The 22,871-nt window shown below is 35.9% G+C and overlaps 1 protein-coding gene across 2 annotated transcripts in view; it reads right to left on the bottom strand.

Moving 5' to 3' along the window:
- The window catches only part of CLIP4 (CAP-Gly domain containing linker protein family member 4), a 117,475-nt gene that overhangs the window by 38,929 nt on the left and 55,675 nt on the right, over positions 1–22,871 (bottom strand). For both annotated transcript variants that reach the window (XM_073671791.1, XM_073671792.1), the window contains exons 12-14: positions 22,397–22,520; positions 22,152–22,213; positions 21,215–21,290 (exon numbers count right to left, since the gene is read on the bottom strand). In XM_073671791.1, coding sequence (XP_073527892.1) covers positions 21,215–21,290; positions 22,152–22,213; positions 22,397–22,520 — 262 coding nt within the window. The remainder of the gene's footprint in view (positions 1–21,214; positions 21,291–22,151; positions 22,214–22,396; positions 22,521–22,871) is intronic.

Below are 22,871 nucleotides of genomic sequence, written 5' to 3'. Positions count from 1 at the left end.
CTGCCCCCTATGTACAAGAATATAACTACTATAATACTGCCCCTCTATGTACAAGAATATAACTACTATAATACTGCCCCCTATGTACAAGAATATAACTACTATAATACTGCTCCTATGTACAAGAATATAACTACTATAATACTGCCCCTATGTACAAGAATATAACTACTATAATACTGCTCCTATGTACAAGAATATAACTACTATAATACTGCTCCTATATACAAGAATATAACTACTATAATACTGCTCCCTATGTACAAGAATATAACTACTATAATACTGCCCCCTATGTACAAGAATATAACTACTATAATACTGCTCCTATATACAAGAATATAACTACTATAATACTGCCCCTATGTACAAGAATATAACTACTATAATACTGCCACTATGTACAAGAATATAACTACTATAATACTGCCCCTATGTACAAGAAAATAACTACTATAATACTGCCCCCTATGTACAAGAATATAACTACTATAATACTGCCCCTATGTACAAGAATATAACTACTATAATACTGCTCCTATGTACAAGAATACAACTACTATAATACTGCCCCCTATGTACAAGAATATAACTACTATAATACTGCTCCTATTTACAAGAATATAACTACTATAATACTGCTCCTATATACAAGAATATAACTACTATAATACTGCTCCCTATGTACAAGAATATAACTACTATAATAGTGCCCCCTATGTACAAGAATATAACTACTATAATACTGCTCCTATATACAAGAATATAACTACTATAATACTGCCGGTATGTACAAGAATATAACTACTATAATACTGCCCCTATGTACAAGAATATAACTACCATAATACTGCCCCTATGTACAAGAATATAACTACTATAATACTGCCCCCTATGTACAAGAAAATAACTACTATAATACTGCCCCTATGTACAAGACTATAACTACTATAATACTGCCCCCAATATACAAGAATATAACTACTATAATACTGCCCCTATGTACAAGAATATAACTACTATAATACTTCCCCCCTATGTACAAGAATATAACTACTATAATACTGCCCCTATGTACAAGAATATAACTACTATAATACTGCCACTATGTGCAAGAATATAACTACTATACTGCTCCTATATACAGGAATATAACTACTATAATACTGCTCCCTATGTACAAGAATATAACTACTATAATACTGCCCCTATGTACAAGAATATAACTACTATAATACTGCCCCTATATACAAGAATATAACTATTATAACACTGCTCCTATGTACAAGAATATAACTACTATAATACTGCCCTTATGTACAAGAATATAACTACTATAATACTGCTCCCAATGTACAAGAATATAATTACTATAATATTGCTCCTATGTACAAGAATATAACTACTATAATACTGCCCCTATGTACAAGAATATAACTACTATAATACTGCCCCCTATGTACAAGAATATAACTCCTATAATACTGCTCCTATATACAAGAATATAACTACTATAATACTGCCCCTATGTACAAGAATATAACTACTATACTGCTCCTATATACAGGAATATAACTACTATAATACTGCCCCTATGTACAAGAATATAACTACTATAATACTGCCCCTATATACAAGAATATAACTACTACAATACTGCTCCTATGTACAAGAATATAACTACTATAATACTGCCCCTATGTACAAGAATATAACTACTATAATACTGCTCCCTATGTACAAGAATATAACTACTATAATACTGCCCCTATGTACAAGAATCTAACTACTATAATACTGCCCCTGTGTACAAGAATATAACTACTATAATACTGCTCCTATGTACAAGAATATAACTACTATAATACTGCCCCTATGTACAAGAATATAACTACTATAATACTGCCCCTATGTACAAGAATATAACTACTATAATACTGCCCCCTATGTACAAGAACATAACTACTATAATACTGCCCCTATGTACAAGAATATAACTACTGTAATACTGCTCCTATGTACAAGAACATAACTATTATAATACTGCCCCTATGTACAAGAATATAACTGCTATAATACTGCCCCTATGTACAAGAATATAACTACTATAATACTGCCCCTATGTACAAGAATATAACTGCTATAATACTGCCCCTATGTACAAGAATATAACTGCTATAATACTGCCCCTATGTACAAGAATATAACTGCTATAATACTGCCCCTATGTACAAGAATATAACTACTATAATACTGCCCCCTATGTACAAGAATATAACTACTATAATACTACTCCTATGTACAAAAATATAACTACTATAATACTGCCCCTATGTACAAGAATATAACTACTATAATACTACTCCTATGTACAAGAATATAAGTACTATAATACTGCTCCTATGAACAAGAATATAACTACTAAAATACTGCTCCTATGTACAAGACTAACTACTATAATACTGCTACTACGTACAAGAATATAACTACTATAATACTGCTCCTATGTACAAGAATATAACTACTATAACACTGCTCCTATGTACAAGAATATAACTACTATAATGCTGCCCCCTATGTACAAGAATATAACTACTATAATACTGCCCCTATGTACAAGAATATAACTACTATAATACTGATCCTATATACAAGAATATAACTACTATAATACTGATCCTATATACAAGAATATAACTACTATAATACTGCACCTATGTACAAGAATATAACTACTATAATACTGCTCCTATGTACAAGAATATAACTACTATAATACTGCCCCCTATGTACAAGAATATAACTACTATAATACTGCCCCTCTATGTACAAGAATATAACTACTATAATACTGCCCCTCTATGTACAAGAATATAACTACTATAATACTGCCCCCTATGTACAAGAATATAACTACTATAATACTGCCCCTATGTACAAGAATATAACTACTATAATACTGCCCCCTATGTACAAGAATATAACTACTATAATACTGCCCCTCTATGTACAAGAATATAACTACTATAATACTGCCCCCTATGTACAAGAATATAACTACTATAATACTGCTCCTATGTACAAGAATATAACTACTATAATACTGCCCCTATGTACAAGAATATAACTACTATAATACTGCTCCTATGTACAAGAATATAACTACTATAATACTGCTCCTATATACAAGAATATAACTACTATAATACTGCTCCCTATGTACAAGAATATAACTACTATAATACTGCCCCCTATGTACAAGAATATAACTACTATAATACTGCTCCTATATACAAGAATATAACTACTATAATACTGCCCCTATGTACAAGAATATAACTACTATAATACTGCCACTATGTACAAGAATATAACTACTATAATACTGCCCCTATGTACAAGAAAATAACTACTATAATACTGCCCCCTATGTACAAGAATATAACTACTATAATACTGCCCCTATGTACAAGAATATAACTACTATAATACTGCTCCTATGTACAAGAATATAACTACTATAATACTGCCCCCTATGTACAAGAATATAACTACTGTAATACTGCTCCTATGTACAAGAATATAACTACTATAATACTGCTCCTATATACAAGAATATAACTACTATAATACTGCTCCCTATGTACAAGAATATAACTACTATAATACTGCCCCCTATGTACAAGAATATAACTACTATAATACTGCTCCTATATACAAGAATATAACTACTATAATACTGCCGGTATGTACAAGAATATAACTACTATAATACTGCCCCTATGTACAAGAATATAACAACCATAATACTGCCCCTATGTACAAGAATATAACTACTATAATACTGCCCCCTATGTACAAGAAAATAACTACTATAATACTGCCCCTATGTACAAGACTATAACTACTATAATACTGCCCCCAATGTACAAGAATATAACTACTATAATACTGCCCCTATGTACAAGAATATAACTACTATAATACTTCCCCCCTATGTACAAGAATATAACTACTATAATACTGCCCCTATGTACAAGAATATAACTACTATAATACTGCCACTATGTGCAAGAATATAACTACTATACTGCTCCTATATACAGGAATATAACTACTATAATACTGCTCCTATGTACAAGAATATAACTACTATAATACTGCCCTTATGTACAAGAATATAACTACTATAATACTGCTCCCAATGTACAAGAATATAATTACTATAATATTGCTCCTATGTACAAGAATATAACTACTATAATACTGCCCCTATGTACAAGAATATAACTACTATAATACTGCCCCCTATGTACAAGAATATAACTCCTATAATACTGCTCCTATATACAAGAATATAACTACTATAATACTGCCCCTATGTACAAGAATATAACTACTATACTGCTCCTATATACAGGAATATAACTACTATAATACTGCCCCTATGTACAAGAATATAACTACTATAATACTGCCCCTATATACAAGAATATAACTACTATAATACTGCTCCTATGTACAAGAATATAACTACTATAATACTGCCCCTATGTACAAGAATATAACTACTATAATACTGCTCCCTATGTACAAGAATATAACTACTATAATACTGCTCCTATGTACAAGAATATAACTACTATAATACTGCCCCTATGTACAAGAATATAACTACTATAATACTGCCCCTATGTACAAGAATATAACTACTATAATACTGCCCCCTATGTACAAGAACATAACTACTATAATACTGCCCCTATGTACAAGAATATAACTACTGTAATACTGCTCCTATGTACAAGAACATAACTATTATAATACTGCCCCTATGTACAAGAATATAACTACTATAATACTGCCCCTATGTACAAGAATATAACTACTATAATACTGCCCCTATGTACAAGAATATAACTGCTATAATACTGCCCCTATGTACAAGAATATAACTACTATAATACTGCCCCTATGTACAAGAATATAACTGCTATAATACTGCCCCTATGTACAAGAATATAACTGCTATAATACTGCCCCTATGTACAAGAATATAACTGCTATAATACTGCCCCTATGTACAAGAATATAACTGCTATAATACTGCCCCTATGTACAAGAATATAACTGCTATAATTTCTGCCCCTATGTACAAGAATATAACTACTATAATACTGCCCCTATGTACAAGAATATAACTACTATAATACTGCCCCTATGTACAAGAATATAACTACTATAATACTGCTCCTATGTACAAGAATATAACTACTATAATACTGCCCCCTATATACAAGAATATAACTACTATAATACTGCCCACATGTACAAGAATATAACTACTATAATACTGTCTTCTATGTACAAGAATATAACTACTATAATACTGTCCCCTATGTACAAGAATATAACTACTATAATACTGCCCCTATGTACAAGAATATAACTACTATAATACTGCCCCCTATGTACAAGACTATAACTACTATAATACTGCCCCTATGTACAAGAATATAGCTACTATAATACTGTCCCCTATGTGCAAGAATATAACAACTATAATACTGCTCCTGTGTACAAGAATATAACTACTATAATACTGCTCCTATATACAAGACTAGAACTACTATAATACTGCCCCTATGTACAAGAATATAACTACTATAATACTGCCCCCTATGTACAAGAATATAACTACTATAATACTACTGCTATGTACAAGAATATAACTACTATAATACTGCCCCCTATGTACAAGAATATAACTACTATAATACTGCTCCTATGTACATGAATATAACTACTATAATACTGATCCTATATACAAGACTAGAACTACTATAATACTGCCCCTATGTACAAGAATATAACTACTATAATACTGCTCCTATGTACCGGAATATAACTACTATAATACTGCCCCCTATGTACAGGAATATAACTACTATAATACTGCCCTCTATGTACAGGAATATAACTATAATACTGCTCCTATGTACCGGAATATAACTGCTATAATACTGCCCCCTATGTACAAGAATATAACTGCTATAATACTGCCCCTGTATAAGAATATAACTGCTATAATACTGCCCCCTATGTACAAGAATATAACTACTATAATACTGCCCCTATGTACAAGAATATAACTACTATAATACTACTCCTATGTACAAGACTATAACTACTATAATACTGCTCCTATGTACAAGACTATAACTACTATAATACTGCCCCTATGTACAAGAATATAACTACTATAATACTGCTCCTATGTACAAGAATATAACTACTATAATACTGCTCCTATGTACAAGACTAACTACTATAATACTGCTCCTATGTACAAGAATATACCTACTATAATACTGCTCCTATGTACAAGACTATAACTACTATAATACTGCTCCTATGTACAAGACTATAACTACTATAATACTGCTCCTATGTACAAGAATATAACTACTATAATACTGCTCCTATGTACAAGAATATGACTACTATAATGCTGCCCCCTATGTACAAGAATATAACTACTATAATACTGCCCCTATGTACAAGAATATAACTACTATAATACTGCTCCTATGTACAAGACTATAACTACTATAATACTGCTCATATGTACAAGACTATAACTACTATAATACTGCTCCTATGTACAAGAATATAACTACTATAATGCTGCCCCCTATGTACAAGAATATAACTACTATAATACTGCCCCTATGTACAAGAATATAACTACTATAATACTGCCCCTATGTACAAGAATATAACTGCTATAATACTGCCCCTATGTACAAGAATATAACTGCTATAATACTGCCCCTATGTACAAGAATATAACTACTATAATACTGCCCCTCTGTACAAGAATATAACTACTATAATACTGCCCCCTATGTACAAGAATATAACTACTATAATACTGCCCCCTATGTACAAGAATATAACTACTATAATACTGCCCCTCTATGTACAAGAATATAACTACTATAATACTGCCCCCTATGTACAAGAATATAACTACTATAATACTGCTCCTATGTACAAGAATATAACTACTATAATACTGCCCCCTATGTACAAGAATATAACTACTATAATACTGCTCCTATGTACAAGAATATAACTACTATAATACTGCTCCTATATACAAGAATATAACTACTATAATACTGCTCCCTATGTACAAGAATATAACTACTATAATACTGCCCCCTATGTACAAGAATATAACTACTATAATACTGCTCCTATATACAAGAATATAACTACTATAATACTGCCCCTATGTACAAGAATATAACTACTATAATACTGCCCCTATGTACAAGAATATAACTACTATAATACTGCCCCTATGTACAAGAATATAACTACTATAATACTGCCCCCTATGTACAAGAATATAACTACTATAATACTGCCCCTATGTACAAGAATATAACTACTATAATACTGCCCCCAATGTACAAGAATATAACTACTATAATACTGCCCCTATGTACAAGAATATAACTACTATAATACTGCCCCTATGTACAAGAATATAACTACTATAATACTGCCCCTATGTGCAAGAATATAACTACTATACTGCTCCTATATACAGGAATATAACTACTATAATACTGCTCCCTATGTACAAGAATATAACTACTATAATACTGCCCCTATGTACAAGAATATAACTACTATAATACTGCCCCTATATACAAGAATATAACTACTATAATACTGCTCCTATGTACAAGAATATAACTACTATAATACTGCCCCTATGTACAAGAATATAACTACTATAATACTGCTCCCTATGTACAAGAATATAACTACTATAATACTGCCCCTATGTACAAGAATATAACTACTATAATACTGCCCCCTATGTACAAGAATATAACTCCTATAATAGTGCTCCTATATACAAGAATATAACTACTATAATACTGCCCCTATGTACAAGAATATAACTACTATACTGCTCCTATATACAGGAATATAACTACTATAATACTGCCCCTATGTACAAGAATATAACTACTATAATACTGCCCCTATATACAAGAATATAACTACTATAATACTGCTCCTATGTTCAAGAATATAACTACTATAATACTGCCCCTATGTACAAGAATATAACTACTATAATACTGCTCCCTATGTACAAGAATATAACTACTATAATACTGCTCCCTATGTACAAGAATATAACTACTATAATACTGCTCCCTATGTACAAGAATATAACTACTATAATACTGCCCCTATGTACAAGAATATAACTACTATAATACTGCCCCTATGCACAAGAATATAACTACTATAATACTGCCCCTATGCACAAGAATCTAACTACTATAATACTGCCCCTATGTACAAGAATCTAACTACTATAATACTGCCCCTATGTACAAGAATATAACTACTATAATACTGCCCCTATGTACAAGAATATAACTACTATAATACTGCCCCCTATGTACAGGAATATAACTACTATAATACTGCCCCCTATGTACAAGAATATAACTACTATAATACTGCCCCTATGTACAAGAATATAACTACTATAATACTGCCCCTGTGTACAAGAATATAACTACTATAATACTGCTCCTATGTACAAGAATATAACTACTATAATACTGCTCCCTATGTACAAGAATATAATTACTATAATACTGCTCCTATGTACAAGAATATAACTACTATAATACTGCCCCTATGTACAAGAATATAACTACTATAATACTGCCCCCTATGTACAAGAATATAACTCCTATAATACTGCTCCTATATACAAGAATATAACTACTATATTACTGCCCCTATGTACAAGAATATAACTACTATAATACTGCTCCTATATACAGGAATATAACTACTATAATACTGCCCCTATGTACAAGAATATAACTACTATAATACTGCCCCTATATACAAGAATATAACTACTATAATACTGCTCCTATGTTCAAGAATATAACTACTATAATACTGCCCCTATGTACAAGAATATAACTACTATAATACTGCTCCCTATGTACAAGAATATAACTACTATAATACTGCTCCCTATGTACAAGAATATAACTACTATAATACTGCTCCCTATGTACAAGAATATAACTACTATAATACTGCCCCTATGTACAAGAATATAACTACTATAATACTGCCCCTATGCACAAGAATATAACTACTATAATACTGCCCCTATGCACAAGAATCTAACTACTATAATACTGCCCCTATGTACAAGAATCTAACTACTATAATACTGCCCCTATGTACAAGAATATAACTACTATAATACTGCCCCTATGTACAAGAATATAACTACTATAATACTGCCCCCTATGTACAGGAATATAACTACTATAATACTGCCCCCTATGTACAAGAATATAACTACTATAATACTGCCCCTGTGTACAAGAATATAACTACTATAATACTGCCCCTGTGTACAAGAATATAACTACTATAATACTGCTCCTATGTACAAGAATATAACTACTATAATACTGCCCCCTATGTACAGGAATATAACTACTATAATACTGCCCCCTATGTACAAGAATATAACTACTATAATACTGCTCCTATGTACAAGAATATAACTACTATAATACTGCCCCTATGTACAAGAATATAACTACTATAATACTGCCCCCTGTGTACAAGAATATAACTACTATAATACTGCTACAATGTACAAGAATATAACTACTATAATACTGCCCCCTATGTACATGAATATAACTACTATAATAGTGCTCCTATGTATAAGAATATAACTACCATAATACTGTCCCTATGTACAAGAATATAACTACTATAATACTGCCCCTATGTACAAGAATATAACTACTATAATACTGCCCCTATGTACAAGAATATAACTACTATAATACTACCCCCTATGTACAAGAATATAACTACTATAATACTACCCCCTATGTACAAGAATATAACTACTATAATACTGCCCCTATGTACAAGAATATAACTACTATAATACTGCTCCTATGTACAAGAATATAACTACTATAATACTGCCCCCTATGTACAAGAATATAACTACTATAATACTGCCCCTTATGTACAAGAATATAACTACTATAATGCTGCCCCCTGTGTACAAGAATATAACTACTATAATACTGCCCCTATGTACAAGAATATAACTACTATAATACTGCCCCTATGTACAAGAATATAACTACTATAATACTGCCCCCTATGTACAAGAATATAACTACTATAATACTGCTCCTATGTATAAGAATATAACTACTATAATACTGCTCCCTATGTACAAGAATATAACTACTATAATACTGCTCCTATGTACAAGAATATAACTACTATAATACTGCTCCTATGTACAAGAATATAACTACTATAATACTGCCCCTATGTACAAGAATATAACTACTATAATACTGCTCCTATGTACAAGAATATAACTACTATAATACTGCCCCTATGTACAAGAATATAACTACTATAATACTGCCCCCTATGTACAAGAATATAACTACTATAATACTGCTCCTATGTATAAGAATATAACTACTATAATACTGCCCCCTATGTACATGAATATAACTACTATAATAGTGCTCCTATGTATAAGAATATAACTACCATAATACTGTCCCTATGTACAAGAATATAACTACTATAATACTGCCCCTATGTACAAGAATATAACTACTATAATACTGCCCCCTATGTACAAGAATATAACTACTATAATACTGCCCCCTATGTACAAGAATATAACTACTATAATACTGCCCCCTATGTACAAGAATATAACTACTATAATACATAATCGCAGCCATTTTTGTGCAGAATGAGGAGGTTATACGGTATAAAACCCTGTGCAGTACCGGAGGATATAACCTCTTTTTATGGAGCACATAATTACAGATCTGCAGCCGTCGTCCTCGTTAGAGTCTGGGGATCGCGGTGACCTTATATTTCTTACATTTTTACTTGTTTGCTTGTACTAAGTTTTAAAAAGAAACACAAACTATTCCTCCTTTCAGCCGCGGTGGAGACATTTGATCACTGTGACATTTCCGGCTTATATCGGGGTTCTGTATTTGTTTTCGGGGACGGTCACGTTCTCATATTCATTAGTGTTTTTCTAAAAGCCGTGGAAGACTGGAGCTGGGAATCATTAAATGTGGATCCCGCTGTGAGCGTTTATTGCTCGGTGCGGCCCCAGGATGACGAAGTTGAGCTGCTTTTAAGTTGCAGCTTGTCACCGGCTCGGCTAGCCATTTACCAGGCGACCCCATTACCGGGAAAGTGCATGGGGCTGCTATTTGGAATAAAGGATCGACGTGAATCGGCTCCATTATGTATCAGAAAGCAAAGAAAAGGAACATTTTACAAAAGGTTCCAGTTTGAAAAATATCGACTTGTTCTGTGTCAATTATACTCATACCCAACATTTAAAGTGGTAGTACGCTGTAAAATACCGCCCCTCGTTGGCAGGAACTAGGGAGTGAGGCAACATTACAAATGTCATGTAGGTGGCGCCACTGTAGGCAGCGGTGGGCATCTCATACCGTAGACGTTATGTACCTAATTCTCCATTGTGGACTCCCTTCCCCCAAAAGATTAGCGGCTGGAGCCGGAGCCAGAACAGGTCTGTGATACCGCTAACCTCCTCCACGGGCAACTGTGCCTGCAACATACGGGCGCCGGGAACCGATAGTGACAGGGGATCTTCACTTCAAAAAAGAGCCTTGAAAATATCCGTGCACCCGCAATCCCCAGCCAACCTCACAAAGGCAGAGAAATGGGGGGAAAGCTACAGCGTCCACAAGGGTCAGGCAGAAGGGACCTAGAAATACAAACTGAAACCCGATAATACTGCCACATACTAAGGTATAAGAGGGGGGAATCGAGCCGTATCGCCAGGTACAGAGATCATATAACCATCCTGTATTATACCCCAGAGCTGCACTCACTATTCTGCTGGTGCAGTCACTGTGTACATACATTACTGATCCTGAGTTACATCCTGTATTATACTCCAGAGCTGCACTCACTATTCTGCTGGTGCAGTCACTGTGTACATACATTACATTACTGATCCTGAGTTACATCCTGTATTATACTCCAGAGCTGCACTCACTATTCTGCTGGTGCAGGCACTGTGTACATACATTACATTACTGATCCTGAGTTACATCCTGTATTATACTCCAGAGCTGCACTCACTATTCTGCTGGTGCAGTCACTGTGTACATACATTACATTACTGATCCTGAGTTACATCCTGTATTATACTCCAGAGCTGCACTCACTATTCTGCTGGTGCAGGCACTGTGTACATACATTACATTACTGATCCTGAGTTACATCCTGTATTATACTCCAGAGCTGCACTCACTATTCTGCTGGTGCAGTCACTGTGTACATACATTACATTACTGATCTTGAGTTACATCCTGTATTATACTCCAGAGCTGCACTCACTATTCTGCTGGTGGAGTCAGTGTGTACATACATTACTGATCCTGAGTTACATCCTGTATTATACCCCAGAGCTGCACTCACTATTCTGCTGGTGCAGTCACTGTGTACATACATTACATTACTGATCCTGAGTTATATCTTGTATTATACTCCAGAGCTGCACTCACTATTCTGCTGGTGCAGGCACTGTGTACATACATTACATTACTGATCCTGAGTTACATCCTGTATTATACTCCAGAGCTGCACTCACTATTCTGCTGGTGCAGGCACTGTGTACATACATTACATTACTGATCCTGAGTTACATCCTGTATTATACTCCAGAGCTGCACTCACTATTCTGCTGGTGCAGGCACTGTGTGCATACATTACATTACTGATCCTGAGTTACATCCTGTATTATACTCCAGAGCTGCACTCACTATTCTGCTGGTGCAGGCACTGTGTACATACATTACATTACTGATCTTGAGTTACATCCTGTATTATACTCCAGAGCTGCACTCACTATTCTGCTGGTGGAGTCAGTGTGTACATACATTACATTACTGATCCTGAGTTACATCCTGTATTATACCCCAGAGCTGCACTCACTATTCTGCTGGTGCAGTCACTGTGTACATACATTACATTACTGATCCTGAGTTATATCTTGTATTATACTCCAGAGCTGCACTCACTATTCTGCTGGTGCAGTCACTGTATACATACATTACATTACTGATCCTGAGTTACCTCCTGCATTATACTCCAGAGCTGCACTCACTATTCTGCTGGTGCAGGCACTGTGTACATACATTACATTACTGATCCTGAGTTACATCCTGTATTATACTCCAGAGCTGCACTCACTATTCTGCTGGTGCAGTCACTGTGTACATACATTACATTACTGATCCTGAGTTATATCCTGTATTATACTCCAGAGCTGCACTCACTATTCTGCTGGTGCAGTCACTGTGTACATACACTACATTACTGATCCTGAGTTATATCTTGTATTATACTCCAGAGCTGCACTCACTATTCTGCTGGTGCAGTCACTGTATACATACATTACATTACTGATCGTGAGTTACCTCCTGCATTATACTCCAGAGCTGCACTCACTATTCTGCTGGTGCAGTCACTGTGTACATACACTACATTACTGATCCTGAGTTACATCCTGTATTATACTCCAGAGCTGCACTCACTATTCTACTGGTGCAGTCACTGTGTACATACATTACATTACTGATCCTGTACTGATCCTGAGTTATATCCTGTATTATACTCCAGAGCTGCACTCACTATTCTGCTGGTGCAGTCACTGTGTACATACATTACATTACTGATCCTGAGTTATATCCTGTATTATACTCCAGAGCTGCACTCACTATTCTGCTGGTGTAAAGACCCGGTGCTTTCTCTATCCTCCCTCCAGCTACAGGAGCAGGACTCATATTAGGGAATTGCTCTCAGGTGTAGGTACACTTTGCGCAGCGGCTCAGAGCTGAAGCTTTTCTGTAGCCTCCTGTAGATTCTCCGGAGCAGTACTCACACAGGAGGAAGGTACAATATGGTTCTGCTCCTGGCACAATAGCAGTAAACACTCTGCTCATATAATCGCCCCTCACGGCCCCCCGATCGTCTGCTCTTCAGCCTCTTTCTACTCCCCAGTGGTTTCTTTTCTTTCTGCTGCTGGATTCTCTGAGTTCAATGCCCCCAAAAAAACTCAATGTAACTAAGGGTAAAATAAGTGAATTATCTCTACCAAAGTAAGAAAATAGAAAAGGATACCGGAATTATAAACAGAAAATTCTACACATTACATTGGAATCCCCCCCATATAAAAAGTTTATGAACTATGTGCGGACCATCTGTATTATATCGAGGAAAAAATTAAAACATTAAATGAGTGAAATGTCCGGGGCAGTTTCTATAAATTTTGAGTTAGGGGGGTTGAGAAAGGAATAAATGACGTGGAGCCATCAGAGGAGCCGATTATCAACCTCAGAAGTGTGACCGGCATCAGTCTCCAAACTACTGAAAACACTTCTGTAACCGGCAGGTCCCAGTCTATCCCGGCAAAAAAGGTGCAAAATCAGCAAATCAACAACTGCATTTCTTTTTTTAAAGTTATTGTTCCTGTCGTTTTATTTTGCTGATGGACTTTACACCAAATTCTTCAAAATGTCACACGGCATTTGACAAATTTGGTGCAAAATTAAAATATGCTTATTTTATTTGCATTTTTCCTAGTAAAATGGTGCACTTTCCTTAGAATAAAATGAAGGCTGACATGCAACATCTTATTTTAAAGGAAAGTGCACCATTTTACTAGGAAAAATGTGAATAAAATAAGCATACAGTGCTGGCAAAAAGTATTGGCACCCCTGCAATTCTGTCAGATAATACTCAGTTTCTTCCTGAAAATGATTGCAATCACAAATTCTTTGGTCTTATTCTCTTCATTTAATTTGCTTGCAAGGAAAAAACACAAAAGAGAATGAAGCAAAAATCAAATCATTGATCATTTCACACAAAACTCCAAAAAAGGGCCGGACAAAAGTATTGGCACCCTCAGCCTAATACTTGGTTGCACAACCTTTAGCCAAAATAACTGCGAACAACCGCTTCCGGTAACCATCAATGAGTTTCTTACAATGCTCTGCTGGAATTGTAGACCATTCTTCTTTGGCAAACTGCTCCAGGTCTCTGATATTTGAAGGGTGCCTTCTCCAAACTGCCATTTTGAGATCTCTCCACAGGTGTTCTATGGGATTCAGGTCTGGACTCATTGCTGGCCACCTTAGAAGTCTCCAGTGCTTTCTCTCAAACCATTTTATAGTGCTTTTGGAAGTGTGTTTTGGGTCATTGTCCTGCTGGAAGACCCATGACCTCTGAGGGAGACCCAGCTTTCTCACACTGGGCCCTACATTATGCTGCAAAATTTGTTGGTAGTCTTCAGACTTCATAATGCCATGCACACGGTCAAGCAGTCCAGTGCCAGAGGCAGCAAAGCAACCCCAAAACATCAGGGAACCTCCGCCATGTTTGACTGTAGGGACCGTGTTCTTTTCTTTGAATGCCTCTTTTTTTCCTGTACACTCTATGTTGATGCTTTTTCCCATCTACTTTTGTCTCATCTGACCAGAGAACATTCTTCCAAAACGTTTTAGGCTTTCTCAGGTAAGTTTTGGCAAACTCCAGCCTGGCTTTTTTTATGTCTCGGGGTAAGAAGTGGGGTCTTCCTGGGTATCCTACCATACAGTCCCTTTTCATTCAGACGTCGACGGATAGTACGGGTTGACACTGTTGTACCCTCGGACTGCAGGGCAGCTTGAACTTGTTTGGATGTTAGTTGAGGTTCTTTATCCACCATCCGCACAATCTTGCGTTGAAATCTCTCGTCAATTTTTCTTTTCCGTCCCATCTAGGGAGGTTATCCACAGTGCCATGGGCTTTACACTTCTTCATGACACTGCGCACGGAAGACACAGGAACATTCAGGTCTTTGGAGATGGACTTGTAGCCTTGAGATTGCTCATGCTTCCTCACAGTTTGGTTTCTCAAGTCCTCAGACAGTTCTTTGGTCTTCTTTCTTTTCTCCATGCTCAATGTGGTACACACAAGGACACAGGACAGAGGTTGAGTCAACTTTAATCCATGTTAACTGGCTGCAAGTGTGATTTAGTTATTGCCAACACCTGTTAGGTGCCACAGGTAAGTTACAGGTGCTGTTAATTACACCAATTACAGAAGCATCACATGATTTTTCAATTAGTGCCAATACTTTTGTCCACCCCCTTTTTTAGGTTTGGTGTGGAATTATATCCAATTTGGCTTTAGGACAATTCTTTTTGTGTTTTTTCATTGAAGACAAATTAAATGAAGAGAATAAGACCAAAGAATTTGTGATTGCAATCATTTTCAGGAAGAAACGGAGTATTATCTGACAGAATTGCAGGGGTGCCAATACTTTTGGCCAGCACTGTAGTTTAATATGTCATAATGTGTGTGTGTATATGCATTTGTGTGGCACCCACCAGTGAGTAATTGTTAAATGGTGCTGTTCAGGTATATTAACCCCTTAATAACATCTGACGTACTAATACGCGTCTGTGCCCTGGGACTTAAGAGCCAGACCCGTATTAGTACGTCATCGCGATCGCGCGCGCACACAGGCTGTGCGGGCGCGATCGCCGCCGGGTGTCAGCTGATTGTCACAGCTGACACCCGGTACTATGTGCAGGGAGTGGTCCTGCACCGCTCCCAGCACATTAACCCCCGTGATGCTGCGATCGAAGTCGATCGAAGTCGATCGCGGCATTGCGGGGGCAAGGGGAGGTGATCGGCGATACTCACCTCCTCTTCCGGCTTCCAGCGCAGTCTGCAAAGGCTTCCCGGGTGTTGCCATGACGACCCGATGTCGTCATGACAACATCCGGGTCACCAGAGAGCAGGAAGATTGCTTGGACATGCGCAGTGCATCTCCAAGCAATCTTCACACTGTGCACTTCTGACAGCCTTCATGGCATAGGGATGGTGCTCCATTCCTGTGCCATGCAGGCGATCAGAAAAAAAAAAGTGAAAGTCCCAGAGTGGGACAAAGTAATAAAGTGTATAAACTGTGTGAAAGTGGGAAAAAAAAAAAAAAAAAAAAAGTGCAAAAATATTATAAAAAAATAAAAAAAATAATACACCAAAAATAAAAATATAATGTACCCATCAATAAATATTATTATAAAAAAAATAAAAAAAAAAACAATAAAAGTACACATATTTGGTATCGCCGCGTCCGGAACAACCTGACCTATAAAACTGTCCCACTAGTTAACCCCTTCAGTGAACACGGTAAAAAAAAAAAAAAAAAACGAAGCAAAAAACAATGCTTTATCACCATACCGCCAAACAAAAAGTGGAATAACACGCGATCAAAAAGACGCATATAAATAAAAATGATACCGCTGAAAACGTCATCTCGTCCCGCAAAAAACAAGCCGCCATACAGCTCCATCAGCCGAAAAATAAAAAAGTTATAGCTCTCAGAATAAAGCGATACTAAAAAATATTTTTTTCTATAAAATAGCTTTTATTGTGTATAAGCGCCAAAACATAGAAAAATGATACAAATGTGGTACCGCTGTAAACGTACTGACCCGAAGAATAAAGCTACCTCATCAATTTTACCACACGCGGAACAGAATAAAAAAAAAAAAAAAAAACAATTCCTGAATTGTTGGTTTTTGTTTATTCTGCCTCCCAAAAATCGGAATAGAAAGCGATCAAAAAATGTCACGTGCCTGAAAATGGCACCAATAACAACGTCAAGTCATCCCGCGAAAAACGAGCCGTCACATGACTGTCTGCCAAAATCTGGAAAAATTATAGCTCTCAAAATATAGCGATGCAAAAACTAGATTTTACAAAAAATGCGTCTTTTAGTGTGTGACAGCTGTCAGTCATAAAAACCCCATATGATTCTGGCATTGCTGTAATCACACCGACCCGAAGAATAAAGTCACACCGACCCGACAATTTGTTAGCGGATATCATGTTGCATTTGGAGAGTCCCTGTGTGCCCAAACATTGGAGCTCCCCCACAAGTGACCCCATTTTGGAAACTAGACCCCCCAAGGCACCTATCTAGATGCATAGTGAGCACTTGGAACCCCAGGTGCTTCACAAATTGATTCATAAAAATGAAAAAGTGTTTTTTTTTCACTTTTTCATTATTACGAATCAATTTGTGAAGCACCTGGGGGTTCCAAGTGCTCACTATGCATCTAGAAAGGTGCCTTGGGGGGTCTAGTTTCCAAAATGGGGTCACTTGTGGGGGAGCTCCAATGTTTGGGCACACAGGGACTCTCCAAATGCAACATGATATCCGCTAACAATTTGAGCCGACAATTTGTTAGCGGATATCATGTTGCATTTGGAGAGTCCCTGTGTGCCCAAATATTGGAGCTCCCCCACAAGTGACCCCATTTTGGAAACTAGACCACCCAAGGCACCTATCTAGATGCATAGTGAGCACTTGGAACCCTCAGGTGCTTCACAAATTGATTCATAAAAATGAAAAAGTGTTTTCTTTTTCACTTTTTCATTGTTACGAATCAATTTGTGAAGCACCTGGGGGTTCCAAGTGCTCACTATGCATCTAGATAGGTGCCTTGGGGGGTCTAGTTTCCAAAATGGGGTCACTTGTGGGGGAGCTCCAATGTTTGGGCACACAGGGACTCTCTAAATGCAACATGGTGTCCTCTAACAAATTTAACGGAAAATCGGCTCAAATTGTTAGTGACACCATGTTGCGTTTGGAGAGCCGCTGTGTGCCCAAACATTGGAGCTCCCCCACAAGTGACCCCATTTTGGAAACTAGACCCCCCAAGGCACCTATCTAGATGCATTGTGAGCACTTGGAACCCTCAGGTGCTTCACAAATTGATTCATAAAAATGAAAAAGTGTTTTTTTTTTTCACTTTTTCATTGTTACGAATCAATTTGTGAAGCATCTGGGGGTTCCAATTGCTCACTATGCATCTAGAAAGGTGCCTTGGGGGGTCTAGTTTCCAAAATGGGGTCACTTGTGGGGGAGTTCCAAAGTTTGGGCACACATGGGCTCTCCAAACACAACATGGCGTCCGCTAATTATTCAAGCAAATTTTACAATCAAAAAGTCAAATGGCGCTCCTTCCCTTCCGAGCCCTGCCGTGCGCCTAAACAGTGTTTTTTCCCCAAATATTGGGTATCTGCGTGCCCAGGGGAAATTGCACAACAAATTTTGGGGTCCATTTTTTCTTGTTACCCCTGTGAAAATAAAAAAAATTGGGTCTAAAGTAACATTTTTGTGAAAAAAGTTAAATGTTCATTTTTTTCTTCCACATTCAAAAAATTCCTGTGAAGCACCTGAAGGGTTAATAAAGTTCTTGAATGTGGTTTTGAGCACCTTGAGGGGTGCAGTTTTTAGAATGGTGTCACTTTTGGGTATTTTCTGTCATAAAGACCTCTCAAAGTGACTTCAAATGTGATGTGGTCCCTAAAAAAATGGTTTTGTAAATTTTGTTGGAAAAATGAGAAATCGCTGGTCAACTTTTAACCCTTATAGCTCCCTAACAAAAAAAAATTTTGGTTCCAAAATTGTGCTGATGTAAAGTAGACATGTGGGAAATGTTATTTATTAACTCTTTTGTGTGACATATCGCTCTGATTTCAGGGCTTAAAAATTCAAATTTTGAAAATTGCAAAATTTTCAAACTTTTCGCCAAATTTCCGTTTTTTTCACAAATAAACGCAAGTGATATCGAAGAAATTTTTCCAAAATCATGAAGTACAATATGTCACGAAAAAACAATCTCAGAATCAGGGGGATCCGTTGAAGCGTTCCAGAGTAATTACCTCATAAAGTGACAGTGGTCAGAATTGTAAAAATTGGCCCGGTCATTAACGTGCAAACCACCCGCGGGGCTTAAGGGGTTAATATATATATATATATATATATATATATATATATATATATATATATATATATATATATATATATATATATATATATACATATATTTAAATATATATATATATATATTTAAATATATATTTAAATATATATATACACACATATATATATATACACATATATATATACACACATATATATATATATATATACATACACACACACACACACACACATACATATACAGTACAGACCAAAAGTTTGGACACACCTTCTCATTTAAAGATTTTCTGTATTTTCATGACTATGAAAATTGTACATTCACACTGAAGGCATCAAAACTATGAATTAACACATGTGGAATTATATACTTAACAAAAAAGTGTGAAACAACTGAAAATATGTCTTATATTCTAGGTTCTTCAAAGTAGCCACCTTCTGCTTTGATGACTGCTAAGCAGTCATCAAAGCAAAAGGTGGCTACTTTGAAGAACCTAGAATATAAGACATATTTTCAGTTGTTTCACACTTTTTTGTTAAGTATATAATTCCACATGTGTTAATTCATAGTTTTGATGCCTTCAGTGTGAATGTACAATTTTCATAGTCATGAAAATACAGAAAATCTTTAAATGAGGTGTGTCCAAACTTTTGGTCTGTACTGTATATATATATACATACATACATACATATAGTATGTGTGTGTGCATATGTTTATATGTTTACATTATATATATATATATATATATATATATATATATATATATATATATATATATATATATATACACACACTATATATTTATATATATACATACAGACACAAACATACATATATATATATATATATATATATATATATATATATATATATATATATATATATACACATATATATATATATATATATATACATATATATATATACATACACACACAAATATGACATTTCAGAAAGTCACAAATGATGAATTTAAAGAAAACATCTGGAAAATTAAAATCTCGCCTAGTTTGTCAAATAAACCTATAAATATAATAAATTATGGAGAAGTAGTAAAAATGGCACAAAAGCCATAATGAATTTGATGCAAAAATAAACAATTTTTTATTCGCCACCATCCCCACACCCTGAAAAAATTGTGACATTTTTATAAGGTGCAAAAATAAAAAATTCTAACTTTTTCTCCCCACTAAAGACCATCTAATGGCGTGTTCACACGTCTTCGGCACACAGCGCTTTTCCTTTCTTACCGGCCGTACGAGTGTCTCCTGATGACGCCTTTCTGTGAAGCCGCTGTGGACGTAGAGCTGAGGCTTCTTTTAAATCCTAGATATAAAAAAATATATATATATTCTACTCAGATCGACTTTATAAATAATCTCTGGTATAAATAGTTACAGGTCGTGATTGGATCTATTGGGGGAAGGTTATGTGCAATATCCTCTATGCAATGATTAATAATGTAGCTCTGAAACGCGTTTGTGTATTTCACTGATGGAGAGGTGTTTTCCGATTTAAAAAATATATATATATATACATATCTTTAATATGAATTTTTTTTTTGCTGACTGTTGATCCAAGAGCTGGACTCCTGGATGTGATCTGGAATTAATTTTCCGAACTGGTCTAGAATCTGAATTAATTTAGGAAAATAAGTTTATTTTGGGGTCCAATGCTCCCCCATATGTACAACTGTCCCAGCGTGCTTGGATCATGTATCGGGTCATGCTGGTAGTTTTTGTACTCTCATTACACATCCGGATGAAGAAATATTTCTATTGTTATATGAATTAATAGTTTACATGAGAATTTACATCGTTAAGATCTCTGCTTGCTATCAATGTATGGAAATATTCTAGTTTACATTCAGAAATTAAAAGACTGTAACCAACAGTTTCATGCAGCGAACATCTTCAGGACTCATTATATAGGTGGTCCGATGTCACATGGTCAAAGACCAGATAGAGGGGTCATTCATCCGATGCGGCAGTGGACTGCAGTGTTGGGGGGGATCGGATGAACGTAATCAGGACGGCTTTTCAGACACAAAAATAATTCCATTCACTGACCGCAAGCATAATATTAAGGAATTGAAACACAAAAAGTATTATAGAAAGTTACAGAACTTTTCATTCTTCATTTATGTGAAATCTTTCCAGTCTCAGGGTCAGGACAGATTTTGCGTACCTGGGAATGAATGGTTCAGGGATGCAGGGATCTCCGATAAGGAATCCAAAGACCCAGAAACTCTGCGAGGAAAACAAAAAAGTTTCGATGGACAGTGGAAAAAAAAAAATGTTGCTGAGGGTATACACTACTTATGTCTGCAAAGCAACCATTAAAGTATCTCATCCTCTATGCCAGCTCCGCTATCCCCTACATCAGTTCTTGGTAAATGACCCGAGCCATCAGCTTCTGTCACCTCTGCTCACCTCTGAACTCTTGATGGAGGGGCGAACACGCCATGTTTTGGAGGGCAGGTGAAATACTGAACTCCAGATATCGAGCCGTCATTTTTTCCATGAGGTTTATCCAGCTCGATGCCACACCAGTTCCCTGCAAAGAGAGACAAGTGGATGAAGCACCGCTGGAGATAGTGGGCTACCTCCGGGGGTCACGTAGACTATGAACGGAGAAGAAATGCACAATCTCCACCTTGACTCCATTCAGAGCTTCTACATACATAGGGTGTGGGTGTCTGGAGCCTGGACCGGGGCTGAGTCCTCGCCATACTGGGCAGGTGCCAAATTGTTGCTAAACTTAAACTTTTACATAGTCTAACAAAGTGTCATTTCATCTATTTTTTCCCATTGAAACTAATGAAAAACTATGTTGTTGAATAAAATTAGCTTTATTAACATACACTGTAGAAAAATCACAAATGTAATCCTCACCCAAAAAAAATAA

This window comes from Phyllobates terribilis, unplaced genomic scaffold, assembly GCF_046119375.1.
Source record: "Phyllobates terribilis strain yellow unplaced genomic scaffold, ASM4611937v1 Scaffold_3__8_contigs__length_932513732, whole genome shotgun sequence".
Taxonomy (NCBI): Eukaryota; Metazoa; Chordata; class Amphibia; order Anura; family Dendrobatidae; genus Phyllobates; species Phyllobates terribilis.
This window is presented reverse-complemented; position numbering and strand designations above follow the sequence as displayed.